Below are 22,849 nucleotides of genomic sequence, written 5' to 3' on the forward strand. Positions count from 1 at the left end.
CAATATCATCATAGAGGTGCTCACAGTCTCTGAGAGGTGGCTTTTCTTAATATGAACATTTATTTGTGTGTGTGTGTGTGTGTGTGTGTGTGTGTGTGTGTGTGTGTGTGCCACAGAGTACATGTTCAAGTTATAGAACAACACTCAGGGGTCAGTCCTCTTCTTTCACCAGGTGTAACCCTGTGACCCCATTCAGGACATTAGGCTTGGTGGCAGGTGCCTGTTGTGTGAAATACTGAATAAACATGATTGATACAAGAGGGCCACACCCATGGTGGGATGTGCCACCCCAGGGCAGATGGTCCTGGGCTATGTAAGAAAGCAGGCTGAGCAAGCCCTGGAGAGCAAGCCAGTGAGCAGTTCTCCTATGTGGCCCTTGCTCCCTGCTCTGTCTCCTCATGAGAGATGGTAATTTTTTTTTTTTTTTTTTTTTTTTTTTTTTGTGTGTGTGTGTGTGTGTAGGAAAGGGTTTATTTCATTCACAGTTCCATATAATAGTTCACCATCAAAGGCAGTGAGGGTGGGAAACTGGAGGCAGAAGCTGATGCAGAGACCCATAGAGGAGTGCTGCTTACTTGCTTGCTCTCCATACCCTCAGCTGTATTTGTCTTTTGTGGTTGTTTTATTCATAATTTGCCATTTTGGCTGCGGTGAGATGCTGAGATAGTTGAGTGATACTGGTCTCCATATCTTTGAATGTCTGGTCCCCAGTTAGTGCAACTGTTTGGAAAGGATTTGAAATGTGTCCTTGTTGGAGGAGGTGTGTCACTGGGGTAGGCTTTGAGGATTCAAAAGCCCACACAGGTCCCAGTGTCTCTAATTCTCTCTCTGCATGCTGTTTGTGGATCAGGATGTCAGCTCTCAGCTTCTTCTCATGCACCATGCCTGCCTGCCTGCTGCCATGCTCTTAGCCATGATGGTCATGGACTTCACTTGTGACTCCCAAATTATTATTATTTTAATTTTTACACAAATCTTTATTTAGCCTTTGGAAATTTCACATCATGCACCCCAATCCCGCTCTCCTCCCAGTCTTTCCATATCTACCCCACACCTGGGCGGCATGCTTCCCCAAATTAATTAAAACCAAACCAAACCAAACCAAACCAAACCAAAAAACCCACCTCACTCCTCCATCTTTCCAACACTTCTTCATTCATCTTAGTGGCATTGGAAGCTGCAGTGTGCCACTCAATATCTCCTTTTGTCCAACACCTGCAAAATGTTCATTGCAATGAATCATTTGTCAGGTTCAAAGCCTCTAGCATACCATCATCACTGGGTTCTCAGTGAAATACCTCTCAGACATCCTGCTCTTGCCCTGAGTCATGGAGAGCCTGCATTACACAGAACCAGTCCCTTCACACACTCCAGCAGGTCATAGATGGGGCAGATGTTAGGGTGGGCCAACCCAAGGCCCAGATGTGGGTCTGGATGGTAGCTGAGCTGTTCAGTCCTTGCCACTAGGACCACCCCCTCAGGTGAGAGGCAGAGCCAACTCTCTTAGGTCCATGTCATCAGGGCCAGCTCTTCCATGCCTGTGGTGAGGATTGGGGCCATCTCTCCTGAGTGTGGAGGTCAGCTCTCCCATGGCGGCGTGGGACCAGCTCTGCTGCTGCAGTGTCCTGCAAGGGTCAGGAAAACCTATCCTGGGGCCAGTGAGGGGCAGGGCTGGCTCAGCATGGTTTCAATACCCATAGTTCCTATGACCTTCTGTAACATGGACATTATCTGCCCAGACCCGGGTTGCTGTTGGGCCATGGACTCAGACATGGCCTATGGCAGTAACCCAGGCCAGAACAATACCATAGTCCCATGTGGCTGTACAGGCCATTCAGATTGATGTGGTCCTGGTGGCAGTACAGCCCTTGGACACCAACATGGTCACAGGATGCAGCTTAGACCCTCAGCATCCATGTGGCCTTTGGTGGCACTACAGGCCAGACATTAGAGACCCCAGCTGTGGTGGGACCATGGACCCAGACAAGGCTCTCAGCTGCAGCTCAGGCCTGGATACTACCACTTCACCTTGTAGCAGTGCAGGTTACTCAGATCTGTATAGCCCCAGCTATAGCATGACCCTCACATCCCCACCTGGCCTCAGGTGATGACCCATAATTTGCATGGCCTTCAGTGGTATCAGGAGCCATGGATATCAACCCAGACCCTGGCTGTGGTAGGGCCATGGACCCAGACATAGTCCTACACCACAGCCTGGCCTTGGATGTCACCATGACCACCCAGGTGGCAGCACAAGCCATCCAGATTAGCACAACTCCATTGGCTGTGTGGTCCTCAGACACCAATATGGGTGAGTCCCAAATTATAACCTCTTAATTTCCTATTGTCCCACTTGTCAATTTGTCCCATCGTCTTGATGACTAGAGTCCTCTTCAGAGAGGCTTTCCCTCTGTCTTCATAAGGAAGTCTTTTTTCCACTTTCCCTCTAGCAGATCCAGGGTTTCAGGTCCTGTGTTAATGTCCTTGATGCATTTGGAGTTGAGTGCTCTGCAGGGTAGAGGAGAGGATCGTTCTTCTACATGAAGTTATCCCATTTATCAGTAAGGCTTTTTTTTTGCCTATTAATAAATACTTTTGTCACCAATGAGTGTTTTTTTTTTTTTTTTTGCTTGTCATTTTACTTTAGAACAACTCCCTTATTATTTTATTATCTAAAACATTTTCCATCCAAAAGATATTCAGTCAATAGATTATTTTATGCTAGAACATATTTGGTAAGTAATTCAAGAAATACATGAAAATAATTTCAAACTGTGTTACTATAGTATGAAAACACTGCAAGATTAGGTGAGTAATTTAACATAAAACTTCATGGTTGGATTTACAAATCTTAATCTATTTTATTAAGGTGTGGTCTCAGAAGTCTGAAAATCACACACTTGCTACATGTACTTTGTAGAATCGTTTATAACTTCTCTTGGACTGTTTAGACAAGAGAAGAAATGAAACAATAGGTAAAATTAAATTTCTTGAGTTTAAATAATCTGATAATGTTTTAGTAACACTTGATTATATACATTTTCTCACATAGTTTGTATCTGCATCTATTGTGTAGTCTCATTTGCATGTGCTCAAATTTGTTGACCAATTGTGTGACTTTTCTGGGGAGATGCAAAATTAACATCTGCCCCCGACATTTCTACAGCACAAAGAGTGACGCATTAATCTCATCTTAGTGGATAGCAATGAATTTATTAGAGATTACTCATGGAGCAATGGAAGACCTCAGGTATTGGCATGAACCCCTCCCCTGCAGTTGCCCCACCCTCTCTACCAAACTCATAAATCCTTTGGCTCTGTCTTAGAATTGATGAAACTTTGCTTCCTAGCGCCACCTAGTGTGAATGCAGCAGAGGTGAGCAAACACTGCCCTTGGGAAGGTTCTCTTGTTTCACTGCAGTCAGGCAAGTCAGATTAGCCTCATTCAAGCTTGCTGCAAGATGGAGATGTCCAGGATTCAGAGGTCTGTGTCATTCACCAGCTGATACACAGCCCAGACCCCTCATGGTGGCTACACCCTGAAGGAGGTACTGCAAGCTTGTTAAAAGCAAAATGTGCTTCCTGTGTGGTCACAGCAGCTAGCACGGCCATGAACTTGTGGCAGCTCCTGCCACTAGACCTTATGGACAAGAATATGGGATGAAGAATTGACACTGTGATGAGGAGTGATAAAGAAATTGTTGGTACACTTCTATGTCTTGATGATTTTATCAATATGGTATTGGAAGATGTTACAGTCTGAAATTACACCAGAGGAAGAAATATATATATATCAAGAATTCTAATTGGTCTCTACTGAATCCTGAGACCAGAGGGGGCCTATGAATCCTCAGACTGAAGGCAATGAACTTCGGTCTCCCCCTTGCCTTATATTCCTTTCTCTGCCCAGCCATATCACTTCCTGTCTCCACATTCCTAGTGCTGGGATTAAAGGGGTGTGACTCCCCAATACTGGGATTAAAGGTGTGTGCCACTACTGCTTGGCTCTGTTTCTCTTTTAGACTGCATCAATTTCGTGTAGCCAAGGGTTGCCTTGAACTCACGGATATCCATCTGCCTCTGCCTCCCTAGTGCTGGGATTAAAAGTGTGTGCCACCACTGCCAGGCCTCTATGGCTAACTAGGGGCTAGCTCCTCAAGCTTTATTTGTTAGATCACAAACAAAGTATCAGCACAAGGATACAAAATCATACTAGATTTCTCTAAATGGAAACAATGTAACAGTGCTGCTTCCTGGAGGAGAAGAGCCTGAAGTAACAATGGATTTCCTTGTTAGATACTGGCTTTCCTCCTCCCCAAATTTTTAATGTTCATATTGTATTAAATGAATTTTTGTTAAAGGGAAATGCTTTGATGACATATGCCCATTTTTCTATGCTAATCATGATTATTTTGTGATAAGAGTTTTTGGTAGACTAAAAAAATAAAGATGTTTTTGGTAAAACAAAACAAAACAAAACACCTTTAAACATTTGAGCAAAAAAAAAAAAATAAACATTTGAGATTTCAAGAGCCAAGCTTTTGGTTTTAGATTTTGTAATGTTTCTCCTGGAAGATACAAAATGTTAAATTAAAAATTCTATGATGTAAGAAAGGACCAGGCAGGAAAATGCAGCCACCTCCTCACTCCCCACTGTTCAGGCACAGAAGCAGGTTCCCTCCACTCTCTGTTGTGACTGTTGGTGGCAGGTCGCACTGATAAACACTTTTTTTTTTTTTTTTTTTGAGCTGAGGATCGAACCCAGGGCCTTGTGCTTGCCAGGCAAGCGCTCTACCACTGAGCTAAACCCCCAACCATGATAAACACTTTTTATTGACAGGAAAACCACAGCTGGTAATTTGACACAAAACATTCTTCACTAGTGGGTATTTACAGATAAAAAAGAAGTCTGTTCCCCTATCAGGCATTTTACAGCCTCATGTCAAATAAGTTTTCCTTAGGCAAGCTACTGACTATAGTAGGACATTTAAAAATGGTGAAGTCTTAATCATCTTAAAGTTCATCTTTCAGAAGTTTATTGTTACAATTGTGTTTAACTATCAACAACACAAGGGTGTAAACTTGTCAATAAACTTCTTTTTCATTGTGTAAAGCACAGCTCTCCCTAATCACTGGCTCCTGTTGGATGAAAGTATACTTTAAAGTCTCCATTTCTAAATACTTATTGTCCCTTTAGGACTTACTAAAGGATCTGAAACTTAGCGCAGGTTCTGGAGTCTCTTGTGACACCACACTGTGTTTGTACTAAAATGACAACAGCTGTGCAGGCTGCGCAGATCGCGTCCTGAGACGTCCAGCACAGAAAGGGCATCATGACATTTCTCAGAAGGAAAATTAATACGAGAGATTTTATTCTCTAACTACTTTCCCTGTGAATGTGCCAGTATCTGACTGAAGCAGCAAAAAACTCTTGGCCACTGTCCAGATTGCTTCTACTTTGCATCTGCAGAGTCCAGAGGAATAAAAAGATGGGAGTTACCCAGAAGCCGGGTTAACGGCTCTGGCAGGGAGGGGAGCAGAAGCTTGATGCAGAGGGAAAGTGGGTGGTGAGTGGGTAGCCATTCCAGCCTTGGCCTGAAAGTTCCAACCCCCATTGAGGCTTCGGTAATGGTCACACCTACAAGGCGGGGCTGAGAGAGGACGCTGAAGACCCAGGATCCAAATGCGCAGGCTCTCTTGGTGCCTGGACCCTGGACACTGGAGGTAGACTGAGCAGAGTTCTCCAGAGAACACGGCCAGACTGCGCCATACCTTTGCCAGACCCTGTTACCTATCCCTTCATTTGTAAGTTACACCACTAAACAAACCTCCCTTTTAACTATGTGGAGTGGCCTTAACAATTTCACCAATAGGGTGGTCTGGGGATAGAGACTGGCAGGGACACCCTCCGGACAAGTATACAGCCTTGCAAGACTCAAGTGCCATTGTGGTAGGTGGGTGAGCAGTGGAGAGGAATCCCACTTTATCATCTTTTTAAAAATTAAGTGATTGTGTGTGTGTGTGTGTGTGTGTGTGTGTGTGTGTGTGTGTATTCGAATGTGAACCTGTGTGTCAGTGCTCATGGAGTCCAAAGTCGGCTGTTACACCCCACGGAGTTGGATTCACAGGAGAGAGCTGCCTGATGATGGTGCAGAGAGCAGAACTCTGATCTCGGCAATAGCAACCAGGGCTCTGAACCACGGAGTCTTCTGTTCAGTCATCAAGCTTAACATTGTACATCAGTTTCTTTTTTTCTTTTTCTTTTTTGCCAGAGCTGAGGACGGAATCCAGGGCCTTGTGCTTGCTAGGCAAACGCTCTACCACTGAGCTAAATCCCCAACTTATACATCAGTTTCTTAACCTGTGAATCCCACCTCCTTATGGGATGATGGAACTAAATATGGCCATTGCAAAATTTTGCCAAGAACAAAAGGTTTACCCACCCATACAATCCCTCCTTTCTCGCCAACTGGACTCCCAGAGCTCCACCTCTGATTGGACTCCCAGAGCTCCACCTGGGGCGTGGCTGTGGATCTCTGCATCTGCTTCCATCAGTCACTGGATGAGAGTTCTACCATGATAGGATAAGTGAGACAGTTGATTAGCTTGAACTGTTTGGGAGGCCCCCAAGCAGTGGAGCCCAGACCTGTCCATAGTGTATGAGCTGGCTGTTTGGAGCCTGGGTCCTATGCTGGGACACTTTGCTCAGCATGGGTGAAGGGAGGAGGGGATTGGACCTGCCTTGACTGAATCTACCAGGCTGAGCTGAATCCCCAGGGGAGTCCTTGCCCTGGAGGAGATGGGAATGGGGGTGGACTGGGGGGAGGGTGGGGCTGGGGACAGGAGGAGGCAGGACAGGGGAATCCATGGCTGATTTGTAAAATTAAATTAAATTAAATTATAAAATAAAAAAAAAAAGGTTTGTGCACACGCAACGGCCAAGATATGCACAGTATATGCAGATGTTTCTGCAGTGGGTACCACCTTCCATCATGTGACTTCCTCACACCTGTGGTTCTGAGCACACAGCATGAGTACTTCGCTCTGCTTGAGCCAACAGATCACACTTCCCCAGTGAATTCTGAAATACCTTGGCTCAGAGTCTAGGCTATTGTTTGCTGTGATTACAGTATTTTCCCTGTGCATACATGATTTTCTGCTCTCATAGAAACATGACAGATTAATTATAAAATATTAAGATTTAAATATTTTCCTATTTTCATTCTTTATCATGTATCATGTTAGAATATCTTTACATTGTATTACGTGAGAGCATTTGATTTTAAAATTTGTGTTTTGAGTTTCTGACTTGAGTTACAAAAAGGGATGGTAAGTGAATTTTGGCTTGGGGTTAGGACACAATTTCCAACTGGGAATGTGCATTGCACATCTGTGTAAAGCACGAGAGATGCAAAAATCCACCAAGTCTGAGAGACACTGAAGTTTCCCTGTGTCTACAGCATCAAGTATTCAACCAAGATTTAATTCCCCATGCAAAGATAAATGGTCCATCTCACTAATTTTCAAATTTGCTGTCATCTTTAACAAATGGTAATATTATATTATAACAAGCAGTTGTTTTAATATAAAATTCTTTAAGATTTATATTCAGTAAAAATGTTTGATTTATATACTTATATATCTACATACCTAAAGTTATATAAAAATTATTTGGGAAAAAGGGGTGGGAAATGAATGAGAAGCCCCCATCCTTTCCTATTCATAAGATATTGACTTTCCAGGGAAAGGACCATCTCCTTGTGTCCATTCCTTTATTCCCATCATGCCTGTATCACTGTGGGTCATGTGGGCACAAGCCGGGCCACACAGGCCATGAGAGCAGGTTCAACAGGGCCTGAGTAGACTTGCTGGCTTCACTGGAAGTTTTCTGAGATGCTTATCCCATGTGAACATCTGGCTGCAGAAGGCTAAGGAGGAACAGCTGGGTCCCCAAGGGGTGTCCTGGAAACAGTACCATGAAAAAGGCATCTCAGATGGCCACTGGTTTATAGATAAACTGAGGACCAAAGGAATGTCAGGCAGAGCCAGGACTCAAAGGAGAGTACTTGCCTCTCAGCCACTAAAATGTCAAGATCCCACAGAGATCCCGCCTGACTTTTCAAAGAGGTCCATGATCAGGTGAGGATGGATCTCCTTCAGAGCTTGGTAGACTCGGTCTTTGCTGGTCCAGCTCCAGGACCTGTTGAAGGTTAAGAGCTTCCTCATCTTGCCTTGGTTGGTGGCTTCAGCCCGCACTGCCTCATACTCCTCTTCACTCAGCACAGCACCATGCAGCTTGTCCAAGACAGGGTCCACTGATGTCACTCGGGCCACCAGCTGCTCCCGATGCTGGTCCACGAAGTGCAGCAAAGCAGGAACAGCTAAGGGTGAAGATGAGACGGGTACTGAGCAAAGAAGGGCTCCTCCATGGGCTTCCCACTTCTTTTTTTTTTTTTTTTTTTTCATGTACCTCTTCTGGTTCCCTTCTTTCTCTGAAAGGTCATTTGAAAAAAATCTGTACCTTCCTGAGGCCAGTTTATTAGTGTGACAATTTGCTTGACCAAGGGGAGGGGTTTCTGGTGGGGTGTTCAGGTTGGGAGTGGGTGGAGTTATTGTCAACATGGGAAGCAGCAAGGGGCATGAGAGGAACTCTGCCCTGGGCATGCACCTCTCCTACCTGTCCTGGTGAGGTTTGCAAAGTGTGGCTCCCTCCTTCTCACTGCCCTTCTCCTAAAGATCAGATGATCTACCAGCAGAATACTATTGGTTTCTCTGACTTCTTATACTGACCTTTGTGGGCTGCAGGAATCATGGGCAGTGCAGGTCTGAGGTCCTCTGGAAGAAAGGAGAGATGAAGCATCTGTAATGATGCCTTTCACCAACATTCAGTGCACACTGTGAAACTCCTACCCATGCTTGAGTTTTTTGAGAATGAACTACAGAAATTCTGATATAATCTGGAAGGTGAACTTACTCACACAGGGGATCTAGGCACCAGTCCTATCATCACTGAGGGAGAAGACATGTGAATGAGCAATAGATATTTCTCCCATAGGATCATATCCTCAATTTTATCTTAGACTGTATTCCCTGTGGAGAGCTATCCAAGTCCCCTGCTGCCTTAAATGATTTGACATTTGATCCTGGGTAGAAAACTACTTTCTTGTCCTTGTTTGACCTTGTACACTCACATGCCACAAATGCATGTTTTTGATTTGATGGCTGAACCAATGTGGAGTAAAACTGAGGACATGAGAACAGTGAGTTGGTTTTCCAACAAGTGAAAGGGGTTAATACATTTCAGTTCATGAATAATCCCCAAGGGTTTGAGAAGACCCTAAATTCACTCTGCTCTAACAGCTCAGTGAAGTCATCTGAAGGATGCTGTTTGTAGTATTGGAAGCCCTGGTTCTATTTGTATGAAGGAAGGATGATATTCCTTACACTCATAGATAAACTGGAGCATCTAATGAAGACAACGACTGATGGACTGTGAATTAAAAACAAAAATTTAAGATTGAGGACACAAGAGAGCCATGATAATTTTCTAGTATTGGAATCCTTTCCCACATGGAAGGGAATAGATCTTAATGAATCCCAACAAAAATAATTAACATGTAAAAGATGTTGGATTAATTTAAAAAAAGCAACATTGCTTCCATCAGCTAAGGATCACATTGTGAGGTGGGTATGAACAGTATTTAACCTTTTCAACCATCCTACTAGTCACTCATTCCAATCTTCCGTTTACAGGTGAGGAAGGTCAGACTAAAATGAGTTAAGTCATTTTCTAAGATCACCTGCAGAGAAAGTGCTGGAGTGAGATTCAAACTCTGGCCTGATGCTGGGGCAGGTCAGCTCTCCACCTGTGGGTCACTCAGGTCAAGGCTGAGCAAAGCCTGTTCTTTGGCCACATGTGAAGCCTGTTTCTAGCAGCTCAGGAGCAGGAACCACCACTGTTTGACAGCTGTCAAGAGCTGGACATTCCCAGAGATATTGATTAGGGGAGCTTGGTTTTGGCATTGTGGGTGCTGGACTAAGATTGTACTGTTACTTCACTCAAGAAATGTCACTATTTTGTTTTTTCTCTTGTCCATGTCAGCTTGAAAGTATGAATGAGTCTACAATAGCTGAACAAATAAAATTAAACCCAAAATTTTGGACAGAAAAATATAACCATGGAAATGAAAGCTCTCTGTATGAATAATGTAAAGGTATACATCAAAGAAAGAAACCGAGGAAGGTCTTAGAAGTTGCAAAGACACCCCAGCCATAGTCATTGTTTGGAAGAATCAATATGTGAAAATAGCCACCCTATTAAAAGCACAGTACATAATCAAAGCAGTCTCAATCAAGATGACAGGGACATTTTTCACAAATACAGTGGAAAAAATGCTGAAATACATTTGGAAACACAAGAGACACAGATGTCCAAGGTAATTTTTAAGAAAATCAACTTTGTGGAAAGATTCATCACACCTTATTTCAAACCAATACTACAGCCATAGCAAAAAAGATGGACATATCAATGGAATAGAATACACGACCTAAATAAAATCCACAAAACTACTACTGGTCTTTGACAAAGGACCCAAAATATACTTTGGAGAAAAGACAGCCTGTTCAACAAATGATACTGAAAAACCTATATAGCAATAAGTGGAAAGATTAAACTAGGTGCCTATACCTCTCTTTTATAAATCAACTCCAGATGACCAAAGACCTCAATGTGAGACCCAATACCCTGAACCTGGTGGAAGAAAAATCAGGGAGACCATTTCAACACAGCAGGATAAGTCAGGGTTGTGTGATTAAGACTCCAGTAGCAGAGGAAGGAAATCCAATAGTTGATAAAGTGGATCTCAGGACACTAAAAAAGTTCTATGTAGCAAAGGAAACTTAATTGAGTGAAGATTTAGTGAAGAATGAGGGAAATGATTTCCCAGCTAACATCTGACAGAAGATTAGTAACTAGAATATATTTGGAACTCAAAAACCTAAACAACAAGAAAATAACCCAGTCCTAAGATTGGCCATAGCAATAACAGAATTCTCAAAGGAAGTAATACACATGGCTAGTAAACACTTAGCTATTAGGGAAATGCAAGTTTAAATCACTTATTATTCCATCTCATCCCTTGAGAATGTTCAATATCAAGGACACAAATGTTAACGAATGCCAGACGGTGGTGGTGCATGCTTTTAATCTCAGCACTTAGGAGGCACAGGCAGGTGGGTCTTCATGAGTTTGAGGCCAGCCTGGTCTACAGGGAGAGTTCCAGGGCAGCCAGGGCTGTACACAGTGAAACCCTGTCTCATAAACCTAAAAACAAACAAACAAAAAGATAAAGAATGTTGGAGTATGTGGGGACAGAGAAACACTTACACACTAGCATGTTTGAGAGAAAACTAGTGCAGCCACTGTGGAAATCAATCTAGAGGTTTCTTAAAAACTGACAACAGAACTACTATATAAGCCAGCCATACCAACTCCTGGTAATATATTCAAAGGAATATATATTCTACTGTGGAGGCATTTGCACAACCATGTTTATGGAAGTTCTGTTCACAATAGCTAAGAAATGTAATCAGCCTAGATGTCCATCAATGGTTAATTCGATAATTAATGTTTGCCACATGTATACCATGGAATTTTTTTCAGGTGTGAAGAAAATAGTATTGTGAAAGGTAAGTGTATACAACAGAAAAAATATAGAAGAAAATAAGCCAGGCCCAGAAAGAAAAACACCACATCTCTCACATGCAGTTTCTATCCTGGAGTCTTTAGTTCTGTGGATTTAACTTAGTGTACCCCTGGAAACCAAAAAGCTAGAAATGAGCAGGGCTTTAGGGAAGAAAGGAGAACAGTAGTGTGTCAGTAAAATGAGGGTAGAGAGGGCGTACTGGGGACAGAAATATTCAAACAGCAAGAGGGGTGGGGGAGGAGGTGATGAGTAGGTCAGTGGGATGGGTTACTGAAAATGCAGACAGTATTTAAAAGTCTCAATGAAACTTATTATTTGGTAACCCAATCAATATAAAAATCACAAAAGAGTTCAAATGCAAGACACCCTACAAGATGTCTTGAAAGGGGAGATCTTAGAAGCAATGCATTTCAAAACAAAAACCCAGTTCCATAGGAGCTGTTGGGCAGGGAGGCCCTGGAGGTCTCCAAGAGAAAACAGGTGCATTTCATTCTTCTTAGCTCCCCATCAGAACTAGTGAATAAGACCTTATTGCTGAAGACACCATACATCTTGGATATGTAGTGTGGAGATATCAAGTTGGAACTGAGTTGGAAACTCCCTTTTGTTGCTAAGCTTTTATAGAATCAGATGGTGTTTTTCAGGCTGCTGAGGAAGAAAAGCATCAGCAAGCATCCTGCCAGGCCAGATGGTCCCATTGCTGCAGTAGTGGCACAACTGTGGTGGGAGCAACCAGTAAGTCCCTGATTACACTTCAGGCCCATCCACAAATAGAATCCAATCCTAGCACTGTAAAGTTAGTAAAACAAACAAATTTAGGTCTTTGGAGGTATTAGTCTCTTGAGAGAAGCACTATTGATGCTTAGCTAAATGGACATAGAATCAATGCCCTTCTAAACATCAATGTTTATATCACAAACAAAGGCTACTTTTAATTTTCCTCAGAAAAGGGTCTTTGCTGTGAATAGAAGTGAATGCAGATACCTACAGCAGTGCAGGATACTGAGAATAAGGAATGGGTGAGTACTCATCCGTATAAGTAGATATTTATACACACTCTTGAGGCTCTAGGAACATTGTAGAAGAGGAAGTGGAAAGAATGTAGAGACAGAAGATGTGGAGAAGGGCTGTGAAGTGCTATCTTCTAAGCATGACATGACCATAGCCATCATGAACTCACAGCACCTGTACCTACTGTCAATGGACCCACACAAGTAGAGCCTGCCCATCTGTGAGTTAGACATGGGGAATCAGCTCCCAGGGATAGTACCACTTACTGCTAAAATATTGGCAGATAATAGATGATGGGGACAAGGGAGACATTCCATCTGTATGCCTGCTGGAGAGCTCACTAGGTTTTACTGGATAGTGCAAAACCTATGGGCACACAGATGGTCCCACTTAAACTCTGTTAGATATAAAGAAAAGCTTTATGAATGTAGAAAAGAGATTTGTATTAAAGAAGAGGGGCTGGTAGGTAGGAGCAGGAAGGTGTGTTTATGGTGGAGTTACTAGAACGTATTGTATGCATGTATAAAGTTGTCAACAATAAAATTTATTTAAAAGTTATGCATGGATTTGAAATTGAGTATCTCATATTAGCAAAATTCCTTCATGTTAAAGCTGAGTTATTATGTGAATCAGAGCCAGATGCTTTGTGCATCTCAAAATCTGTCATTTCAAGAGTACTAAGGGAGGAAACCAGGATACAGGACTGAGAAAATGGGGCTTAGGATATGTGGTGATTTGGATGTGATGTGTTCCATGATAACGCTCATGTGTTGAAGGATTAGTCCTGCGGAAGTATTCAAAGGTGACTGTTCCTGAGGGCCGTGAATTTATGAATGACACCATACACTAATGCACTCATAATTGTGTGAGTGCTGAGAATGGAAACTATATGAGTGCACATTGGAAGAAGTTGGTCACCAGATGGATGTCCTGGAAAAGAACATCTTGCAAGGACTTTATTCCTTCTCCTCTGCTCTCTTCCTTTCCTCTCTTCCTCTTCTCTCTTGTCTCGCCTTCTCTTCCCCACTTCCTCTTCTCCTCCCTTGCTCTCACTCTAACTCCCTCTCCCTCTGTACTCCAGGCACACAGTCTCCCTGCCCATAATATCCTGTCTCACATCAGGCACGAAGAGATGGGTGGAGGCAGTTGACCATGGACTGAAACTTGGTTCTAAGACCATAAATCAAAACAAACCTTTCTATTTTTAAGTTTTCTTTCTCGTATATTTTTTTCACAGTTGGGAACAGCTGACTAACATGGCATCATAGTTTAAACTGTGGTCAGACCACCTGTTTTGGATCTAGCAAAAGCCACATAACTAATCTGACTGTTTCAGGACACCAAGAATTAGTGACAACATACCTTTTCCCATTCATTATCTTTCTTCAACCTTTGGAGTATCTGGACCTAAACTAACTTTACCTGGTTTCAGCAGGGCTTTCCATATGAGATTCTTATGTTTCTTGTCTCTGATTTTCAGCTTAATCTCTGAACTCATGTGGCCAACGTAGATCTCAGAGAAGAGCTGGGATTCTCCAGGGGTCCGGTAGCACAGCTCTAGTTCCTGAAGAGAGAAAGAATTACTGTGTGAGAATGAACTACTTGTCCTGTGAAGGAAGGCAGTCCTCACCCCCATACTTTCTTGATCTTGCACACCACATCAGACACTGGTTGTCTTTTGCACTGAGGTAACTCACAGCCTTTGAATACACATCTTTACTCAAAAGGTTAAGGGCCAAGATGGGACCTAATCATGCTGTTTCTTTTCCATCACTCTGACAAAAACCTGACTGGCAGCAACTTAAGTAAGGGTTAATGTTGTTTAGTTTCTTGGTGGGAAATGCATGGAAGCTGGGGCTCCGCTCTAAGTGTCAGGAGTTTCTGGCACAGCCTGTTATATCCCAAAGGATCAGGAATCCAAGTCTGAGGTGGGAGCAGGGCATGGCTATAGCCCTCACAGCCTGCCACTAGTGGCCTGCTTCTGATGGCCAGACCTCACATACTTGTTTCCACAACTCCCCAAATACTAGCATAAACTGGGGATCAAGTGTTTAACATTTACTCCTGTAGGAGACATTTCAGATTCAAACCATGATGAGTGAAAGCTCATCTTAAGTCAGGGCTTGCTGTCATGTTAGGCTGGCCCCTTCTCTGTGCCATATTGAATCTAATTCCTCACTTCTCCAGGCTGTCTCTATTCCTGTGTGGTCCCTTAAATTGCTTTCCACCTAACTTTGATGTATTATTATTATTATTATTATTATTATTATTATTATTATTGTTTGTTTGTTTTTTTTGAGACAGGGTTTCTCTGTGTAGCTTTGCGTCTTTCCTGGAACTCACTTGGTAGCCCAGACTAGCCTTGAACTCACAGAGATCCGTCTGCCTCTGCCTCCTGAGTGCTGGGATTAAATGCATGTTCCACCACCACCCAGCCTACTTTGATATATTCTTGCTCATCCCAAACCCCAATTGTTTTCTCCCCAATCTCATTTTGCTGCAAAACCTTGTAACTGCCCCACAGTTTCCCAAGGCTGGCATCTGACCCTGAAGAGTGGCAAACACCTGGATGCTCACCTTTGGGATGATTTCCAGCTTCTTGGAAGCAGATACAGTATAGCGGGAGCCAATATAAAGAGAGTCTAGTGGGGGTGGCTTGTTTATCCGAACAAACTGAAACTTCATTTCTTCATCATCAATGGCCTAAGGAACATTGCAGACAGTGATTTAACTAGAGTTCTGGGCTACAACATCTATCTGGTCTGAATAAGGTGAGGTGGGTGATCAGCACATTTGAGTGGGTTGGGGTGGTGACATCTCTTGGTCATCCTTCTGCCTTGTGTTCAGTCACACAGACTGTTGAATTATTGGCTCCTGTCACGTTCATAGTGGGAACAGGGTCCCTGCCATAGAGGAAGGGAGTTGGCTACATGTTGCACACAGAGAATCTTTCCTTTCCTTCTGATAGGTGGAAAGGAGGCCATAGAAGGCTGTGCAGAGATAAAGGGACATTAAAGGCAGTTGGGGGAGACTCAACTTGGGAGTTGGTGTGAGGGTGCCAAGAAGAGGGCAGATTCACAAACACCAATGTTCTCTTTATAGAATTGCATTCCCAATCCAAGTAGAGGATCTCTCCATGGGGCTCACCAGCTGCATCTCAAGTTTTCTCTCAGCCCACCCTGGCCCCGCTTTTGTGATTCTCAGTGTCACCTTCCGAATGGTGCAGTCATTGGGGATGAGGTAGAGATGAAGGGTGACTTCCTCAAGACTGAGGTGATAGTAGATCAGTGTGATGGAAGTGATGGGGATGAAGTGTCTGACAGCAGGGATCATTCTCAGTAGAACTCCCATTGGGGAGAAGCTTGGGTTTTCCAAGATTGTGTGGTGCTGCTCCACTCTGGCTGGTGTTTCTAGGACCATCCCATGTTCTTGAAAGTGGGCCACATGGAACTCAGAGATGTCCACCTGTCCCTCTGAAAGAACAGATTCAAAGATGTAGATTTAGTGTTTCCGTTGAACCCTGCTTGGCTGGAAAATTAGCACCCTAGGATTTAGAATGATTGTGGTGGTTTGCATGAGAATGACCACTATAGTTGGTGGAATTGTTTGGGAAGGATTAGGAGGTGTGGCCTTGCTGGAGGAGGTGTGTCACTGGGGTGGGCTTAGAGTTTTGAAAAGCTTGTGCTGTTTCCAGGTTCCTTTCTCTCTCCTCCTTGACAATAAGGATGTAAGCTCTCAGCTACTGCTCCAGTGCCAAGCCTGCCTGCTTCCTGCCATGCTCACTGCCATAATGGTCATGGACTCACCCTCTGAATCTTTAATTCCCAATAAAATCTTTCTTCTATAAGTTTCTTTGGTTATGATTTCTATTTAGTTTGCATTTATTTTTGATGTTTATGAAAAAAACACTATGACCAAAATTTAAGTTTTATTAATTAACTTTCAGTAACAACACAGCAGAGCTATCAAATGTTTCCTCATTATCAATTCACCTTTCCAGGGAGGGTGAGTGTGACCTGTTGCCAGTGGTGATTCATGCAGACTAACCCTCACTGGAGACAGTTTACCTTTGGCCCTGTGTAGCTGCTGGGTGATCGTTCACAGTGGAGTGAACATTCTCGATGATCTCATCTATAGATGCTATAAAGAATACTGCTTCAGAGGCTACTGTCAGAAACTTGAAAACCAGCAGGTTCTTTGAGGTGCTGCCATCAATAGCCTCAGTGTCTTGAGATGGGGGTGTCCACTAATGTGTTGCAGGATGCAGTTTGCCATTTTGAAAGAGACCCAAGGGTACCTTTGTCCACTGAAGACAGGCTGAATGGATCCCTGGGATGGTTAATGTCAAACATGAACCAGATGAAATCTAGAATTAGCTTGGATGTAGGAGTCAGGGCATGATAGTAAGAGATTATCTTGATTGGATTAATTGAGTAGGGAAGACCTATCTACTGTGTGTAGCAACATTCTATATGGTCTAGAACCCAGGACTGTGTAAAATGGAGACAGTCACATGAGCACAAGCATTCATTGTTCCCTGCTCACTCTGTTGATACAAGTTACTAGGTGCCACAAGCTCCATGTTCTCAGACTTCCATGTCATGATGAACTGTCCCTTTGGACTGTGAGGAAAACAAATCCTTTCTCTCTTAAGTTTCTTTGGTCAAGTATTTTGTTTGAGCTACAAGTAAAGTAACCTGGACAGAAAATTGATACCAGAATTCAGGTTTTTGTTGTAATAAACCTAATCATGTGGTTCTTCAGCTTTGGAACTGTTTTGTGGCTGGAATGTGAAGAGTTTTGTACTTAGGACTAGGAAAGCACTTCCATGCTGAGAGCAGAGCTTAGGGGGACATTCAAGTAGAAGCAGGAAGACAAGAATGCTGAGAGAGGCAGTGGAGGCCAGTCCATGAAGTTACAGAGAGCAGCCAGGTTTCTATTGGGAACTGTAAAAGGATCCATTCATCCAACAGTTTTGTCAAGAGTCTAGATTTATTGTGTTAATACCCTGAATATGAGTGAAGATGAATTTAAACACAAGGGGCTAATTTGGAAGGAGAAGTTTCAGGACAGAAAACATCCAGAATGACTCTACACATCTGCTGTAGCTGTGAGTGAGCAGTGTCACTTGGGGAAGGCTGCAGCAGGTGACACCAGGACAGGGGTCCCGAGGACAATCTCACTCTTCACACACTCATCTTGTGAAGATCCACATTCATTTAAAGGCAGAAAGCCTGAAGTCATGGTGTTCCCTGTTCCCCAATGCAAGTGCAAGGAAGTGTTTCCCATGGTCAGCATATCTTACATCTGTGGTCCAGGAGAGCAGGGAGAGGTCACATCTCAAGCTGTCAACAGAACTTGGCAGTGTCATCACTATAGTTTTTTTTTTTTAGGGTTGAAAGATGCTAGATTGAGGGGTCACTGAGTCATGCTGCCCAGTTTTAGATTGTAGCTGAGGTGAGGCAATGTGCCTGAGTCAAAGATCCTGCAAAAATCCTGAGAGGTCATTCTATGAACCTTTTTATTCATGGTTCTTATATCAGCTGGAACAGTCGGAATTTCTACTTTAGTTTCTATGACTTCTTCAGCTGTCATATCTACCCTCTTAAGGTCACTTTTGGAGCTACTCCGCATCTTCATCACCATGAACAAACACCATCTTCCTCTGCTGTGAGCTGGATTCTCCTGGTCTCTATGGTGGGCCTATGGCTGTGCTCTTTGAAGCAGGAGAAGAAATTCACCTCACTAGTGACTTGTACAATATCTGGTTCTCCTGTTGCTGTTTTTTTCCCCCTGTGTAGTCTAGGCTGCAATTGGATTCTAAATTCTCCTGCCTCAGCCTCAGGAGAGCTGGGAGTACAGACATGTAATGGCTTTCTTTATGAGATCTTAAACTGAGAACTTGGTATTTATTAAAACAACTTCTTTTTGTTCACATTCTGTGGTTGTTTAGCTTGGTGTTCTTGTAGGACTCCTAACCATGGGAGTGGGGTTGTCTTTGATTCTTTCTCCTATTCTTAGGTCCGTTTTCTTCCTACTCTGTTGCCTCGTCTACCCTTGATCTGAGGGTTTGTGCTTAGTCTTATTGCAACTTGTTATGCTGTGTGTGGTTGATATCACTTGGAGGCCTGCTCATTTCTGAAGGGGAACAGAGAAGCAGTGGATCTGGAGGAGATGAGAGGTGAGGGGGAACTGTGGGGGTTAGAGAGGGGGGAGGCAGTGGTCTGGATGTATTGTATGAGAGAAGAATAAATAAAAAGGAAAAAGCTTCTGGAGAGATCTTTGGAGATCACGAAGGTTGGGACACTTGATGAGCCCCCCTCTTTTCTTAGGAAACCCCTCTTCTGTTGCTCTAGTTTTCAAATTGAATCTGGTGACATCATTTTCTCCCTGTCTGTAGTTGTTTAATAGACTACAGTCTTGGTACACACTGGGTAACAATGTTCCCTGTTAATTTCCTTAGTCTTACTTTGCAACAATTACTTTAAATTACTCAGCGTATTCTCTGTTTCCTGCTGGGACCCTGAGGCACATGTTGGGTAATGATCACTTAATTTTCACCAGCTACTATTGCTACTGAGGACATCACTTTCCACTGAAGGGATTCCTTCAGGTAAAACATAAAGAAAATTACAAGGCTGAGAATCATGTGCTTCAAAGAAGATACATCAGCTAAGAAGGGACGACAAAACATCTCAGTGTCCACCTTCATAACCTGTTCTACCCTGCTAAGTAAGTCATGAGACCTTTCCTCATCACCACCATTCTACTGTCTGCTATGTGACATGTCAGCACCTCCCATTACCACCAATCTACTCCTTATGTTTCCCTTGGTTACCTTGGAGAGCCACAAAATGAGGGAGGTGCACAGCAGCCACAGCTCCCTGCTCAGCCTTGATATCAAACAGAGGCCCAGCCACCATGTGACTGTGCTGCAAGGGAGTCTCATCCAGGTATTGGCTCCAGGAACAGAATCCAATCTCAATGGTCACTGCCCTTGTCACCACAAAGCGGAGTCCTGTGTTGGGACAGTGGTAGGAACCAGGCACAGGGAACTGAACTCTAGAAGAGGGAGAGGCAGACACCAGTGAACATCAGCTCTGCTCCTCTGCTGGGTGCAGAACCCGTGCAGGGCTGGGGACACAGCAGACTTCAGCCAGATGGCTCTGAGGTCTGTTTCTTCTTCTAGCTGTATGTGGATCTCTGACTAAGTCGCTTAACTCCAAAATCTATTTCCTTATCTGTGTATAGGGACAGTGACAACACTATCTTATAGACTTGTGAGTACTGAGTGATCTAATGCAAACCTACAGGTAATTCACACCTGGAGCAGTTAGCTATGCCTGTGATGATGATGGTGTGTGTGTGTGTGTGTGTGTGTGTGTGTGTGTGTGTGTGTGTGTGAAGTTCTGTGGATCAAGCTAGGACCTTACACACTAACCAAAGGCTCTACCACTGAGGTACATCTTCAGTTTTTAGTCTTTATGTTCCTGAAGTACATATTTAAGAGGCAAGAGAAATGAAATATAATGAGGGGACTGATGTTGTTTACATAATGAATAAAATAATCTGCAGAAAAATCACAATTCAGATAATAAACAAAATTGAGCACAGACTGTTTAGATGGAATGAAGAACTCCTGTCAGCTCTGTTGATGTGGTAGTGGTGTGCTGGTCAAGGAAGGTGAGGTCCTGTCTTAATTACGAGGGAGGCATAGTGAAGTGAAATGTTTGTGTGTGGACTCACAATACTGTGGCAGTGATGACAAAGGGGGATGAGAGTAGTTGAACAAACTTGGAAAAATGGTTGCTGGAGCTGAGTGATTGGACCGGAAAGTTCTTGTGCTCTCCAGTTTTGTAAATGTTTGAATTTTTTTATGATAAAGATGTCTATTTTTATAATAGCCCACACTTCTTTTTCCAGTGCTGGCCTTGCGACCTGCCTTGGGGAGGTGAGGAGGAGACACAGTAGAGACTAGGTGGGTGCTATCTGTGGGGATCCCTTGTGGACAGTGTGCTGGGGAAAGTCAGCCTTTTTCAGGCAGAGTTCACTCACCGGTACAGGTTCCTCTCACTGTCAGCCACCTCAGTAACCACAGGTCCTGTAGGTCCCCAGAAGTCATCTTCAGTCCCCAGTGGTTCCAGGGGCTTGTCTCTTGGAGAGTCAGGAGAAGACGCATGGAAGAACTCCAGTGGTGCAAATTGTGAGCACCCCTCCTCTGGAAGAGTCCAGGAAGTGGTCACTCTATGTCTCCTCTGCCCTCCCTAGTACTGGCCTAAAGGCTGAACTATCTTCCAGATTGGCCAGCCTGGGCCTTACCAGGAAGTGTGTCCACAGACTTTAATCACTGTTTTGGTGGCTATGTGTATGATATATATTGTTTTCTTACTATTGCATGCCTTCTGAGCAACCCTTCCACCCCAATATCTGTGCCTAACCCAAGTGCTGTGTTTCGTTTCCTGTTGGTCCAGTGTGTTGATTTTCCTAACATGTCTCCAGTGGGTTGTAAAAAGAACCTCAATGAAAAGATGAATGATCAGGGATTGGAGGTGATTTCCCAGACCATAGCAGCTCAGAATGAGATAGGGAGCCCTGGTACAGAGCCTGATGCAATCATGAGACTTGATAGAGGGGCAGCATCAGCTCCCAAGGCTGGGAGAGAAGGAAGCAGTGTTCCCTCTGTGTTCTAATTGAGGAAGACCTTTAGAGGCATGGGGCTCTTTGTGGAGAACTGTACTGTTCCATGTCAGAGACAGGGGGATAGAAATGATTTCCAGCATACCTGAGATCATGTCTTCTATATGTGACAGGGACACTGCACCCATGAAATCACAACAATATCACTGTCTCTATAAGATCTGCACAATGACAACACCAGTTGTCATGCTAATGTGGATAGAGGAAATCTCACAGGCCCCAGCTACTGATAACAGCTGCTAGAGAGGAATAAAATCAGTCCTCCTCAGAAAGAACTCCATTATAGGTTATCCAATCCCAAATGGTCAGCCTTAAACATATATACATGACCAACTCCAAATGGGGTCATCAGGTTGTATTAATATATACATATGCCAACATATGTGTATTCACACATATATTTAATAATAATATTTAAGAATAATTTATGATTTAGAGAGAGAGTGAGAGTTTGTATGTGGGTCACAAGGAGACTTGGAGTAGGCAGATAGAGGGATAAAAACGATCTAGAGTACTCATACTCATGTTTAAAATTCTAAAAAAAAAATAAAAAATAAATTTAAAAAAGAAAGAAATGATGACTTCCCCCTATAGATTCCCCTTCATCTAGTAATCATGATGCTCTGGGTCTGAACCCTTCACATACCTGACTGTAGTTTCTGACGCTTACATGAGTTCAGGTTATCATCCGTTTCTTCTCCATCTGGGTTCTTAGTAGGGTCCATTACATGTGGCTTCCTGTACACAGACAAGTTCTTTCCCTCAGATGTCAGGAAAAACCAGGGAAGGGAGGGTTGTGTACATGATATTCCCGCATAAAATCTAAGCCATTTGAATTTGAACTCAGTCCCATGTCTCTTCTCTGGGCTGTATCTATAAGAATGCCATTATCCTTCTGGGTGTCCATATCCCAGAACTGTGATCATCTCAACCTCTCCTTTGCTTTAATTTAAATGTGTTTCCCAATGTTTACTCATTAGAAAGTTAATTCCCAAAGTCACAGTGCTGATAGGATGAAGGATAAGACACAATGAGGTCAAGAAGGCTCTGCTTTCATGAAGGGGTTAATGTCATCATCACAGACATAGACTCCTGTGGCCTGACAGGTCTTGTCACAGAAGCCACCTTGACCTCTCACTCTCAGCCTTCCCAGTTGTGCAGTCAGATGGAACAGGAAGAAGGGCTTCTCTAGATGCAGGGTCATGCCCTCGCCCTTCCCTGTATCCAGATTTGCAAGAAAAAACCTCAATTCTTTATGTTAAGTGCCCAGTGTCAGACATTAACAAAGGCTATCAGGGTCCAGTCCCCCAAAAAAACCCTCTCCCACGGTCTGTGAGAGAATCTACAACCAGCTGGAAATTTAATCTTAAGGACATCAAATAAATCTATGCACACCATGCTCTTTCAGTCCATTCATTTTATTATTATGTGTAAGC

General features: G+C 43.4%; 1 protein-coding gene and 2 pseudogenes across 2 annotated transcripts in view; 1 reads left to right on the forward strand and 2 right to left on the reverse strand.

Annotated features, from left to right (window-relative positions):
* Positions 1 to 1,773, reverse strand: part of LOC118588689 — a 42,412-nt pseudogene extending 40,639 nt beyond the window's left edge.
* A 1,906-nt stretch (positions 1,774 to 3,679) lies between these two features.
* LOC118588690 overlaps positions 3,680 to 22,849 on the forward strand; it is a 74,028-nt pseudogene continuing 54,858 nt past the window's right edge.
* Positions 7,081 to 22,849, reverse strand: part of LOC118590343 (NACHT, LRR and PYD domains-containing protein 1a-like) — a 65,089-nt gene continuing 49,320 nt past the window's right edge. For both annotated transcript variants that reach the window (XM_036198275.1, XM_036198274.1), the window contains 8 exons: positions 22,060 to 22,151; positions 20,772 to 20,934; positions 19,555 to 19,778; positions 15,927 to 16,189; positions 15,294 to 15,419; positions 14,139 to 14,280; positions 8,791 to 8,835; positions 7,081 to 8,381 (listed from right to left, as the gene is read on the reverse strand). In XM_036198275.1, coding sequence (XP_036054168.1) covers positions 8,089 to 8,381; positions 8,791 to 8,835; positions 14,139 to 14,280; positions 15,294 to 15,419; positions 15,927 to 16,189; positions 19,555 to 19,778; positions 20,772 to 20,934; positions 22,060 to 22,151 — 1,348 coding nt within the window. In that variant the 3' untranslated portion in view covers positions 7,081 to 8,088. The remainder of the gene's footprint in view (positions 8,382 to 8,790; positions 8,836 to 14,138; positions 14,281 to 15,293; positions 15,420 to 15,926; positions 16,190 to 19,554; positions 19,779 to 20,771; positions 20,935 to 22,059; positions 22,152 to 22,849) is intronic.

The sequence above is a fragment of the Onychomys torridus genome, chromosome 8 (assembly GCF_903995425.1).
Source record: "Onychomys torridus chromosome 8, mOncTor1.1, whole genome shotgun sequence".
Lineage (NCBI taxonomy): Eukaryota > Metazoa > Chordata > Mammalia > Rodentia > Cricetidae > Onychomys > Onychomys torridus.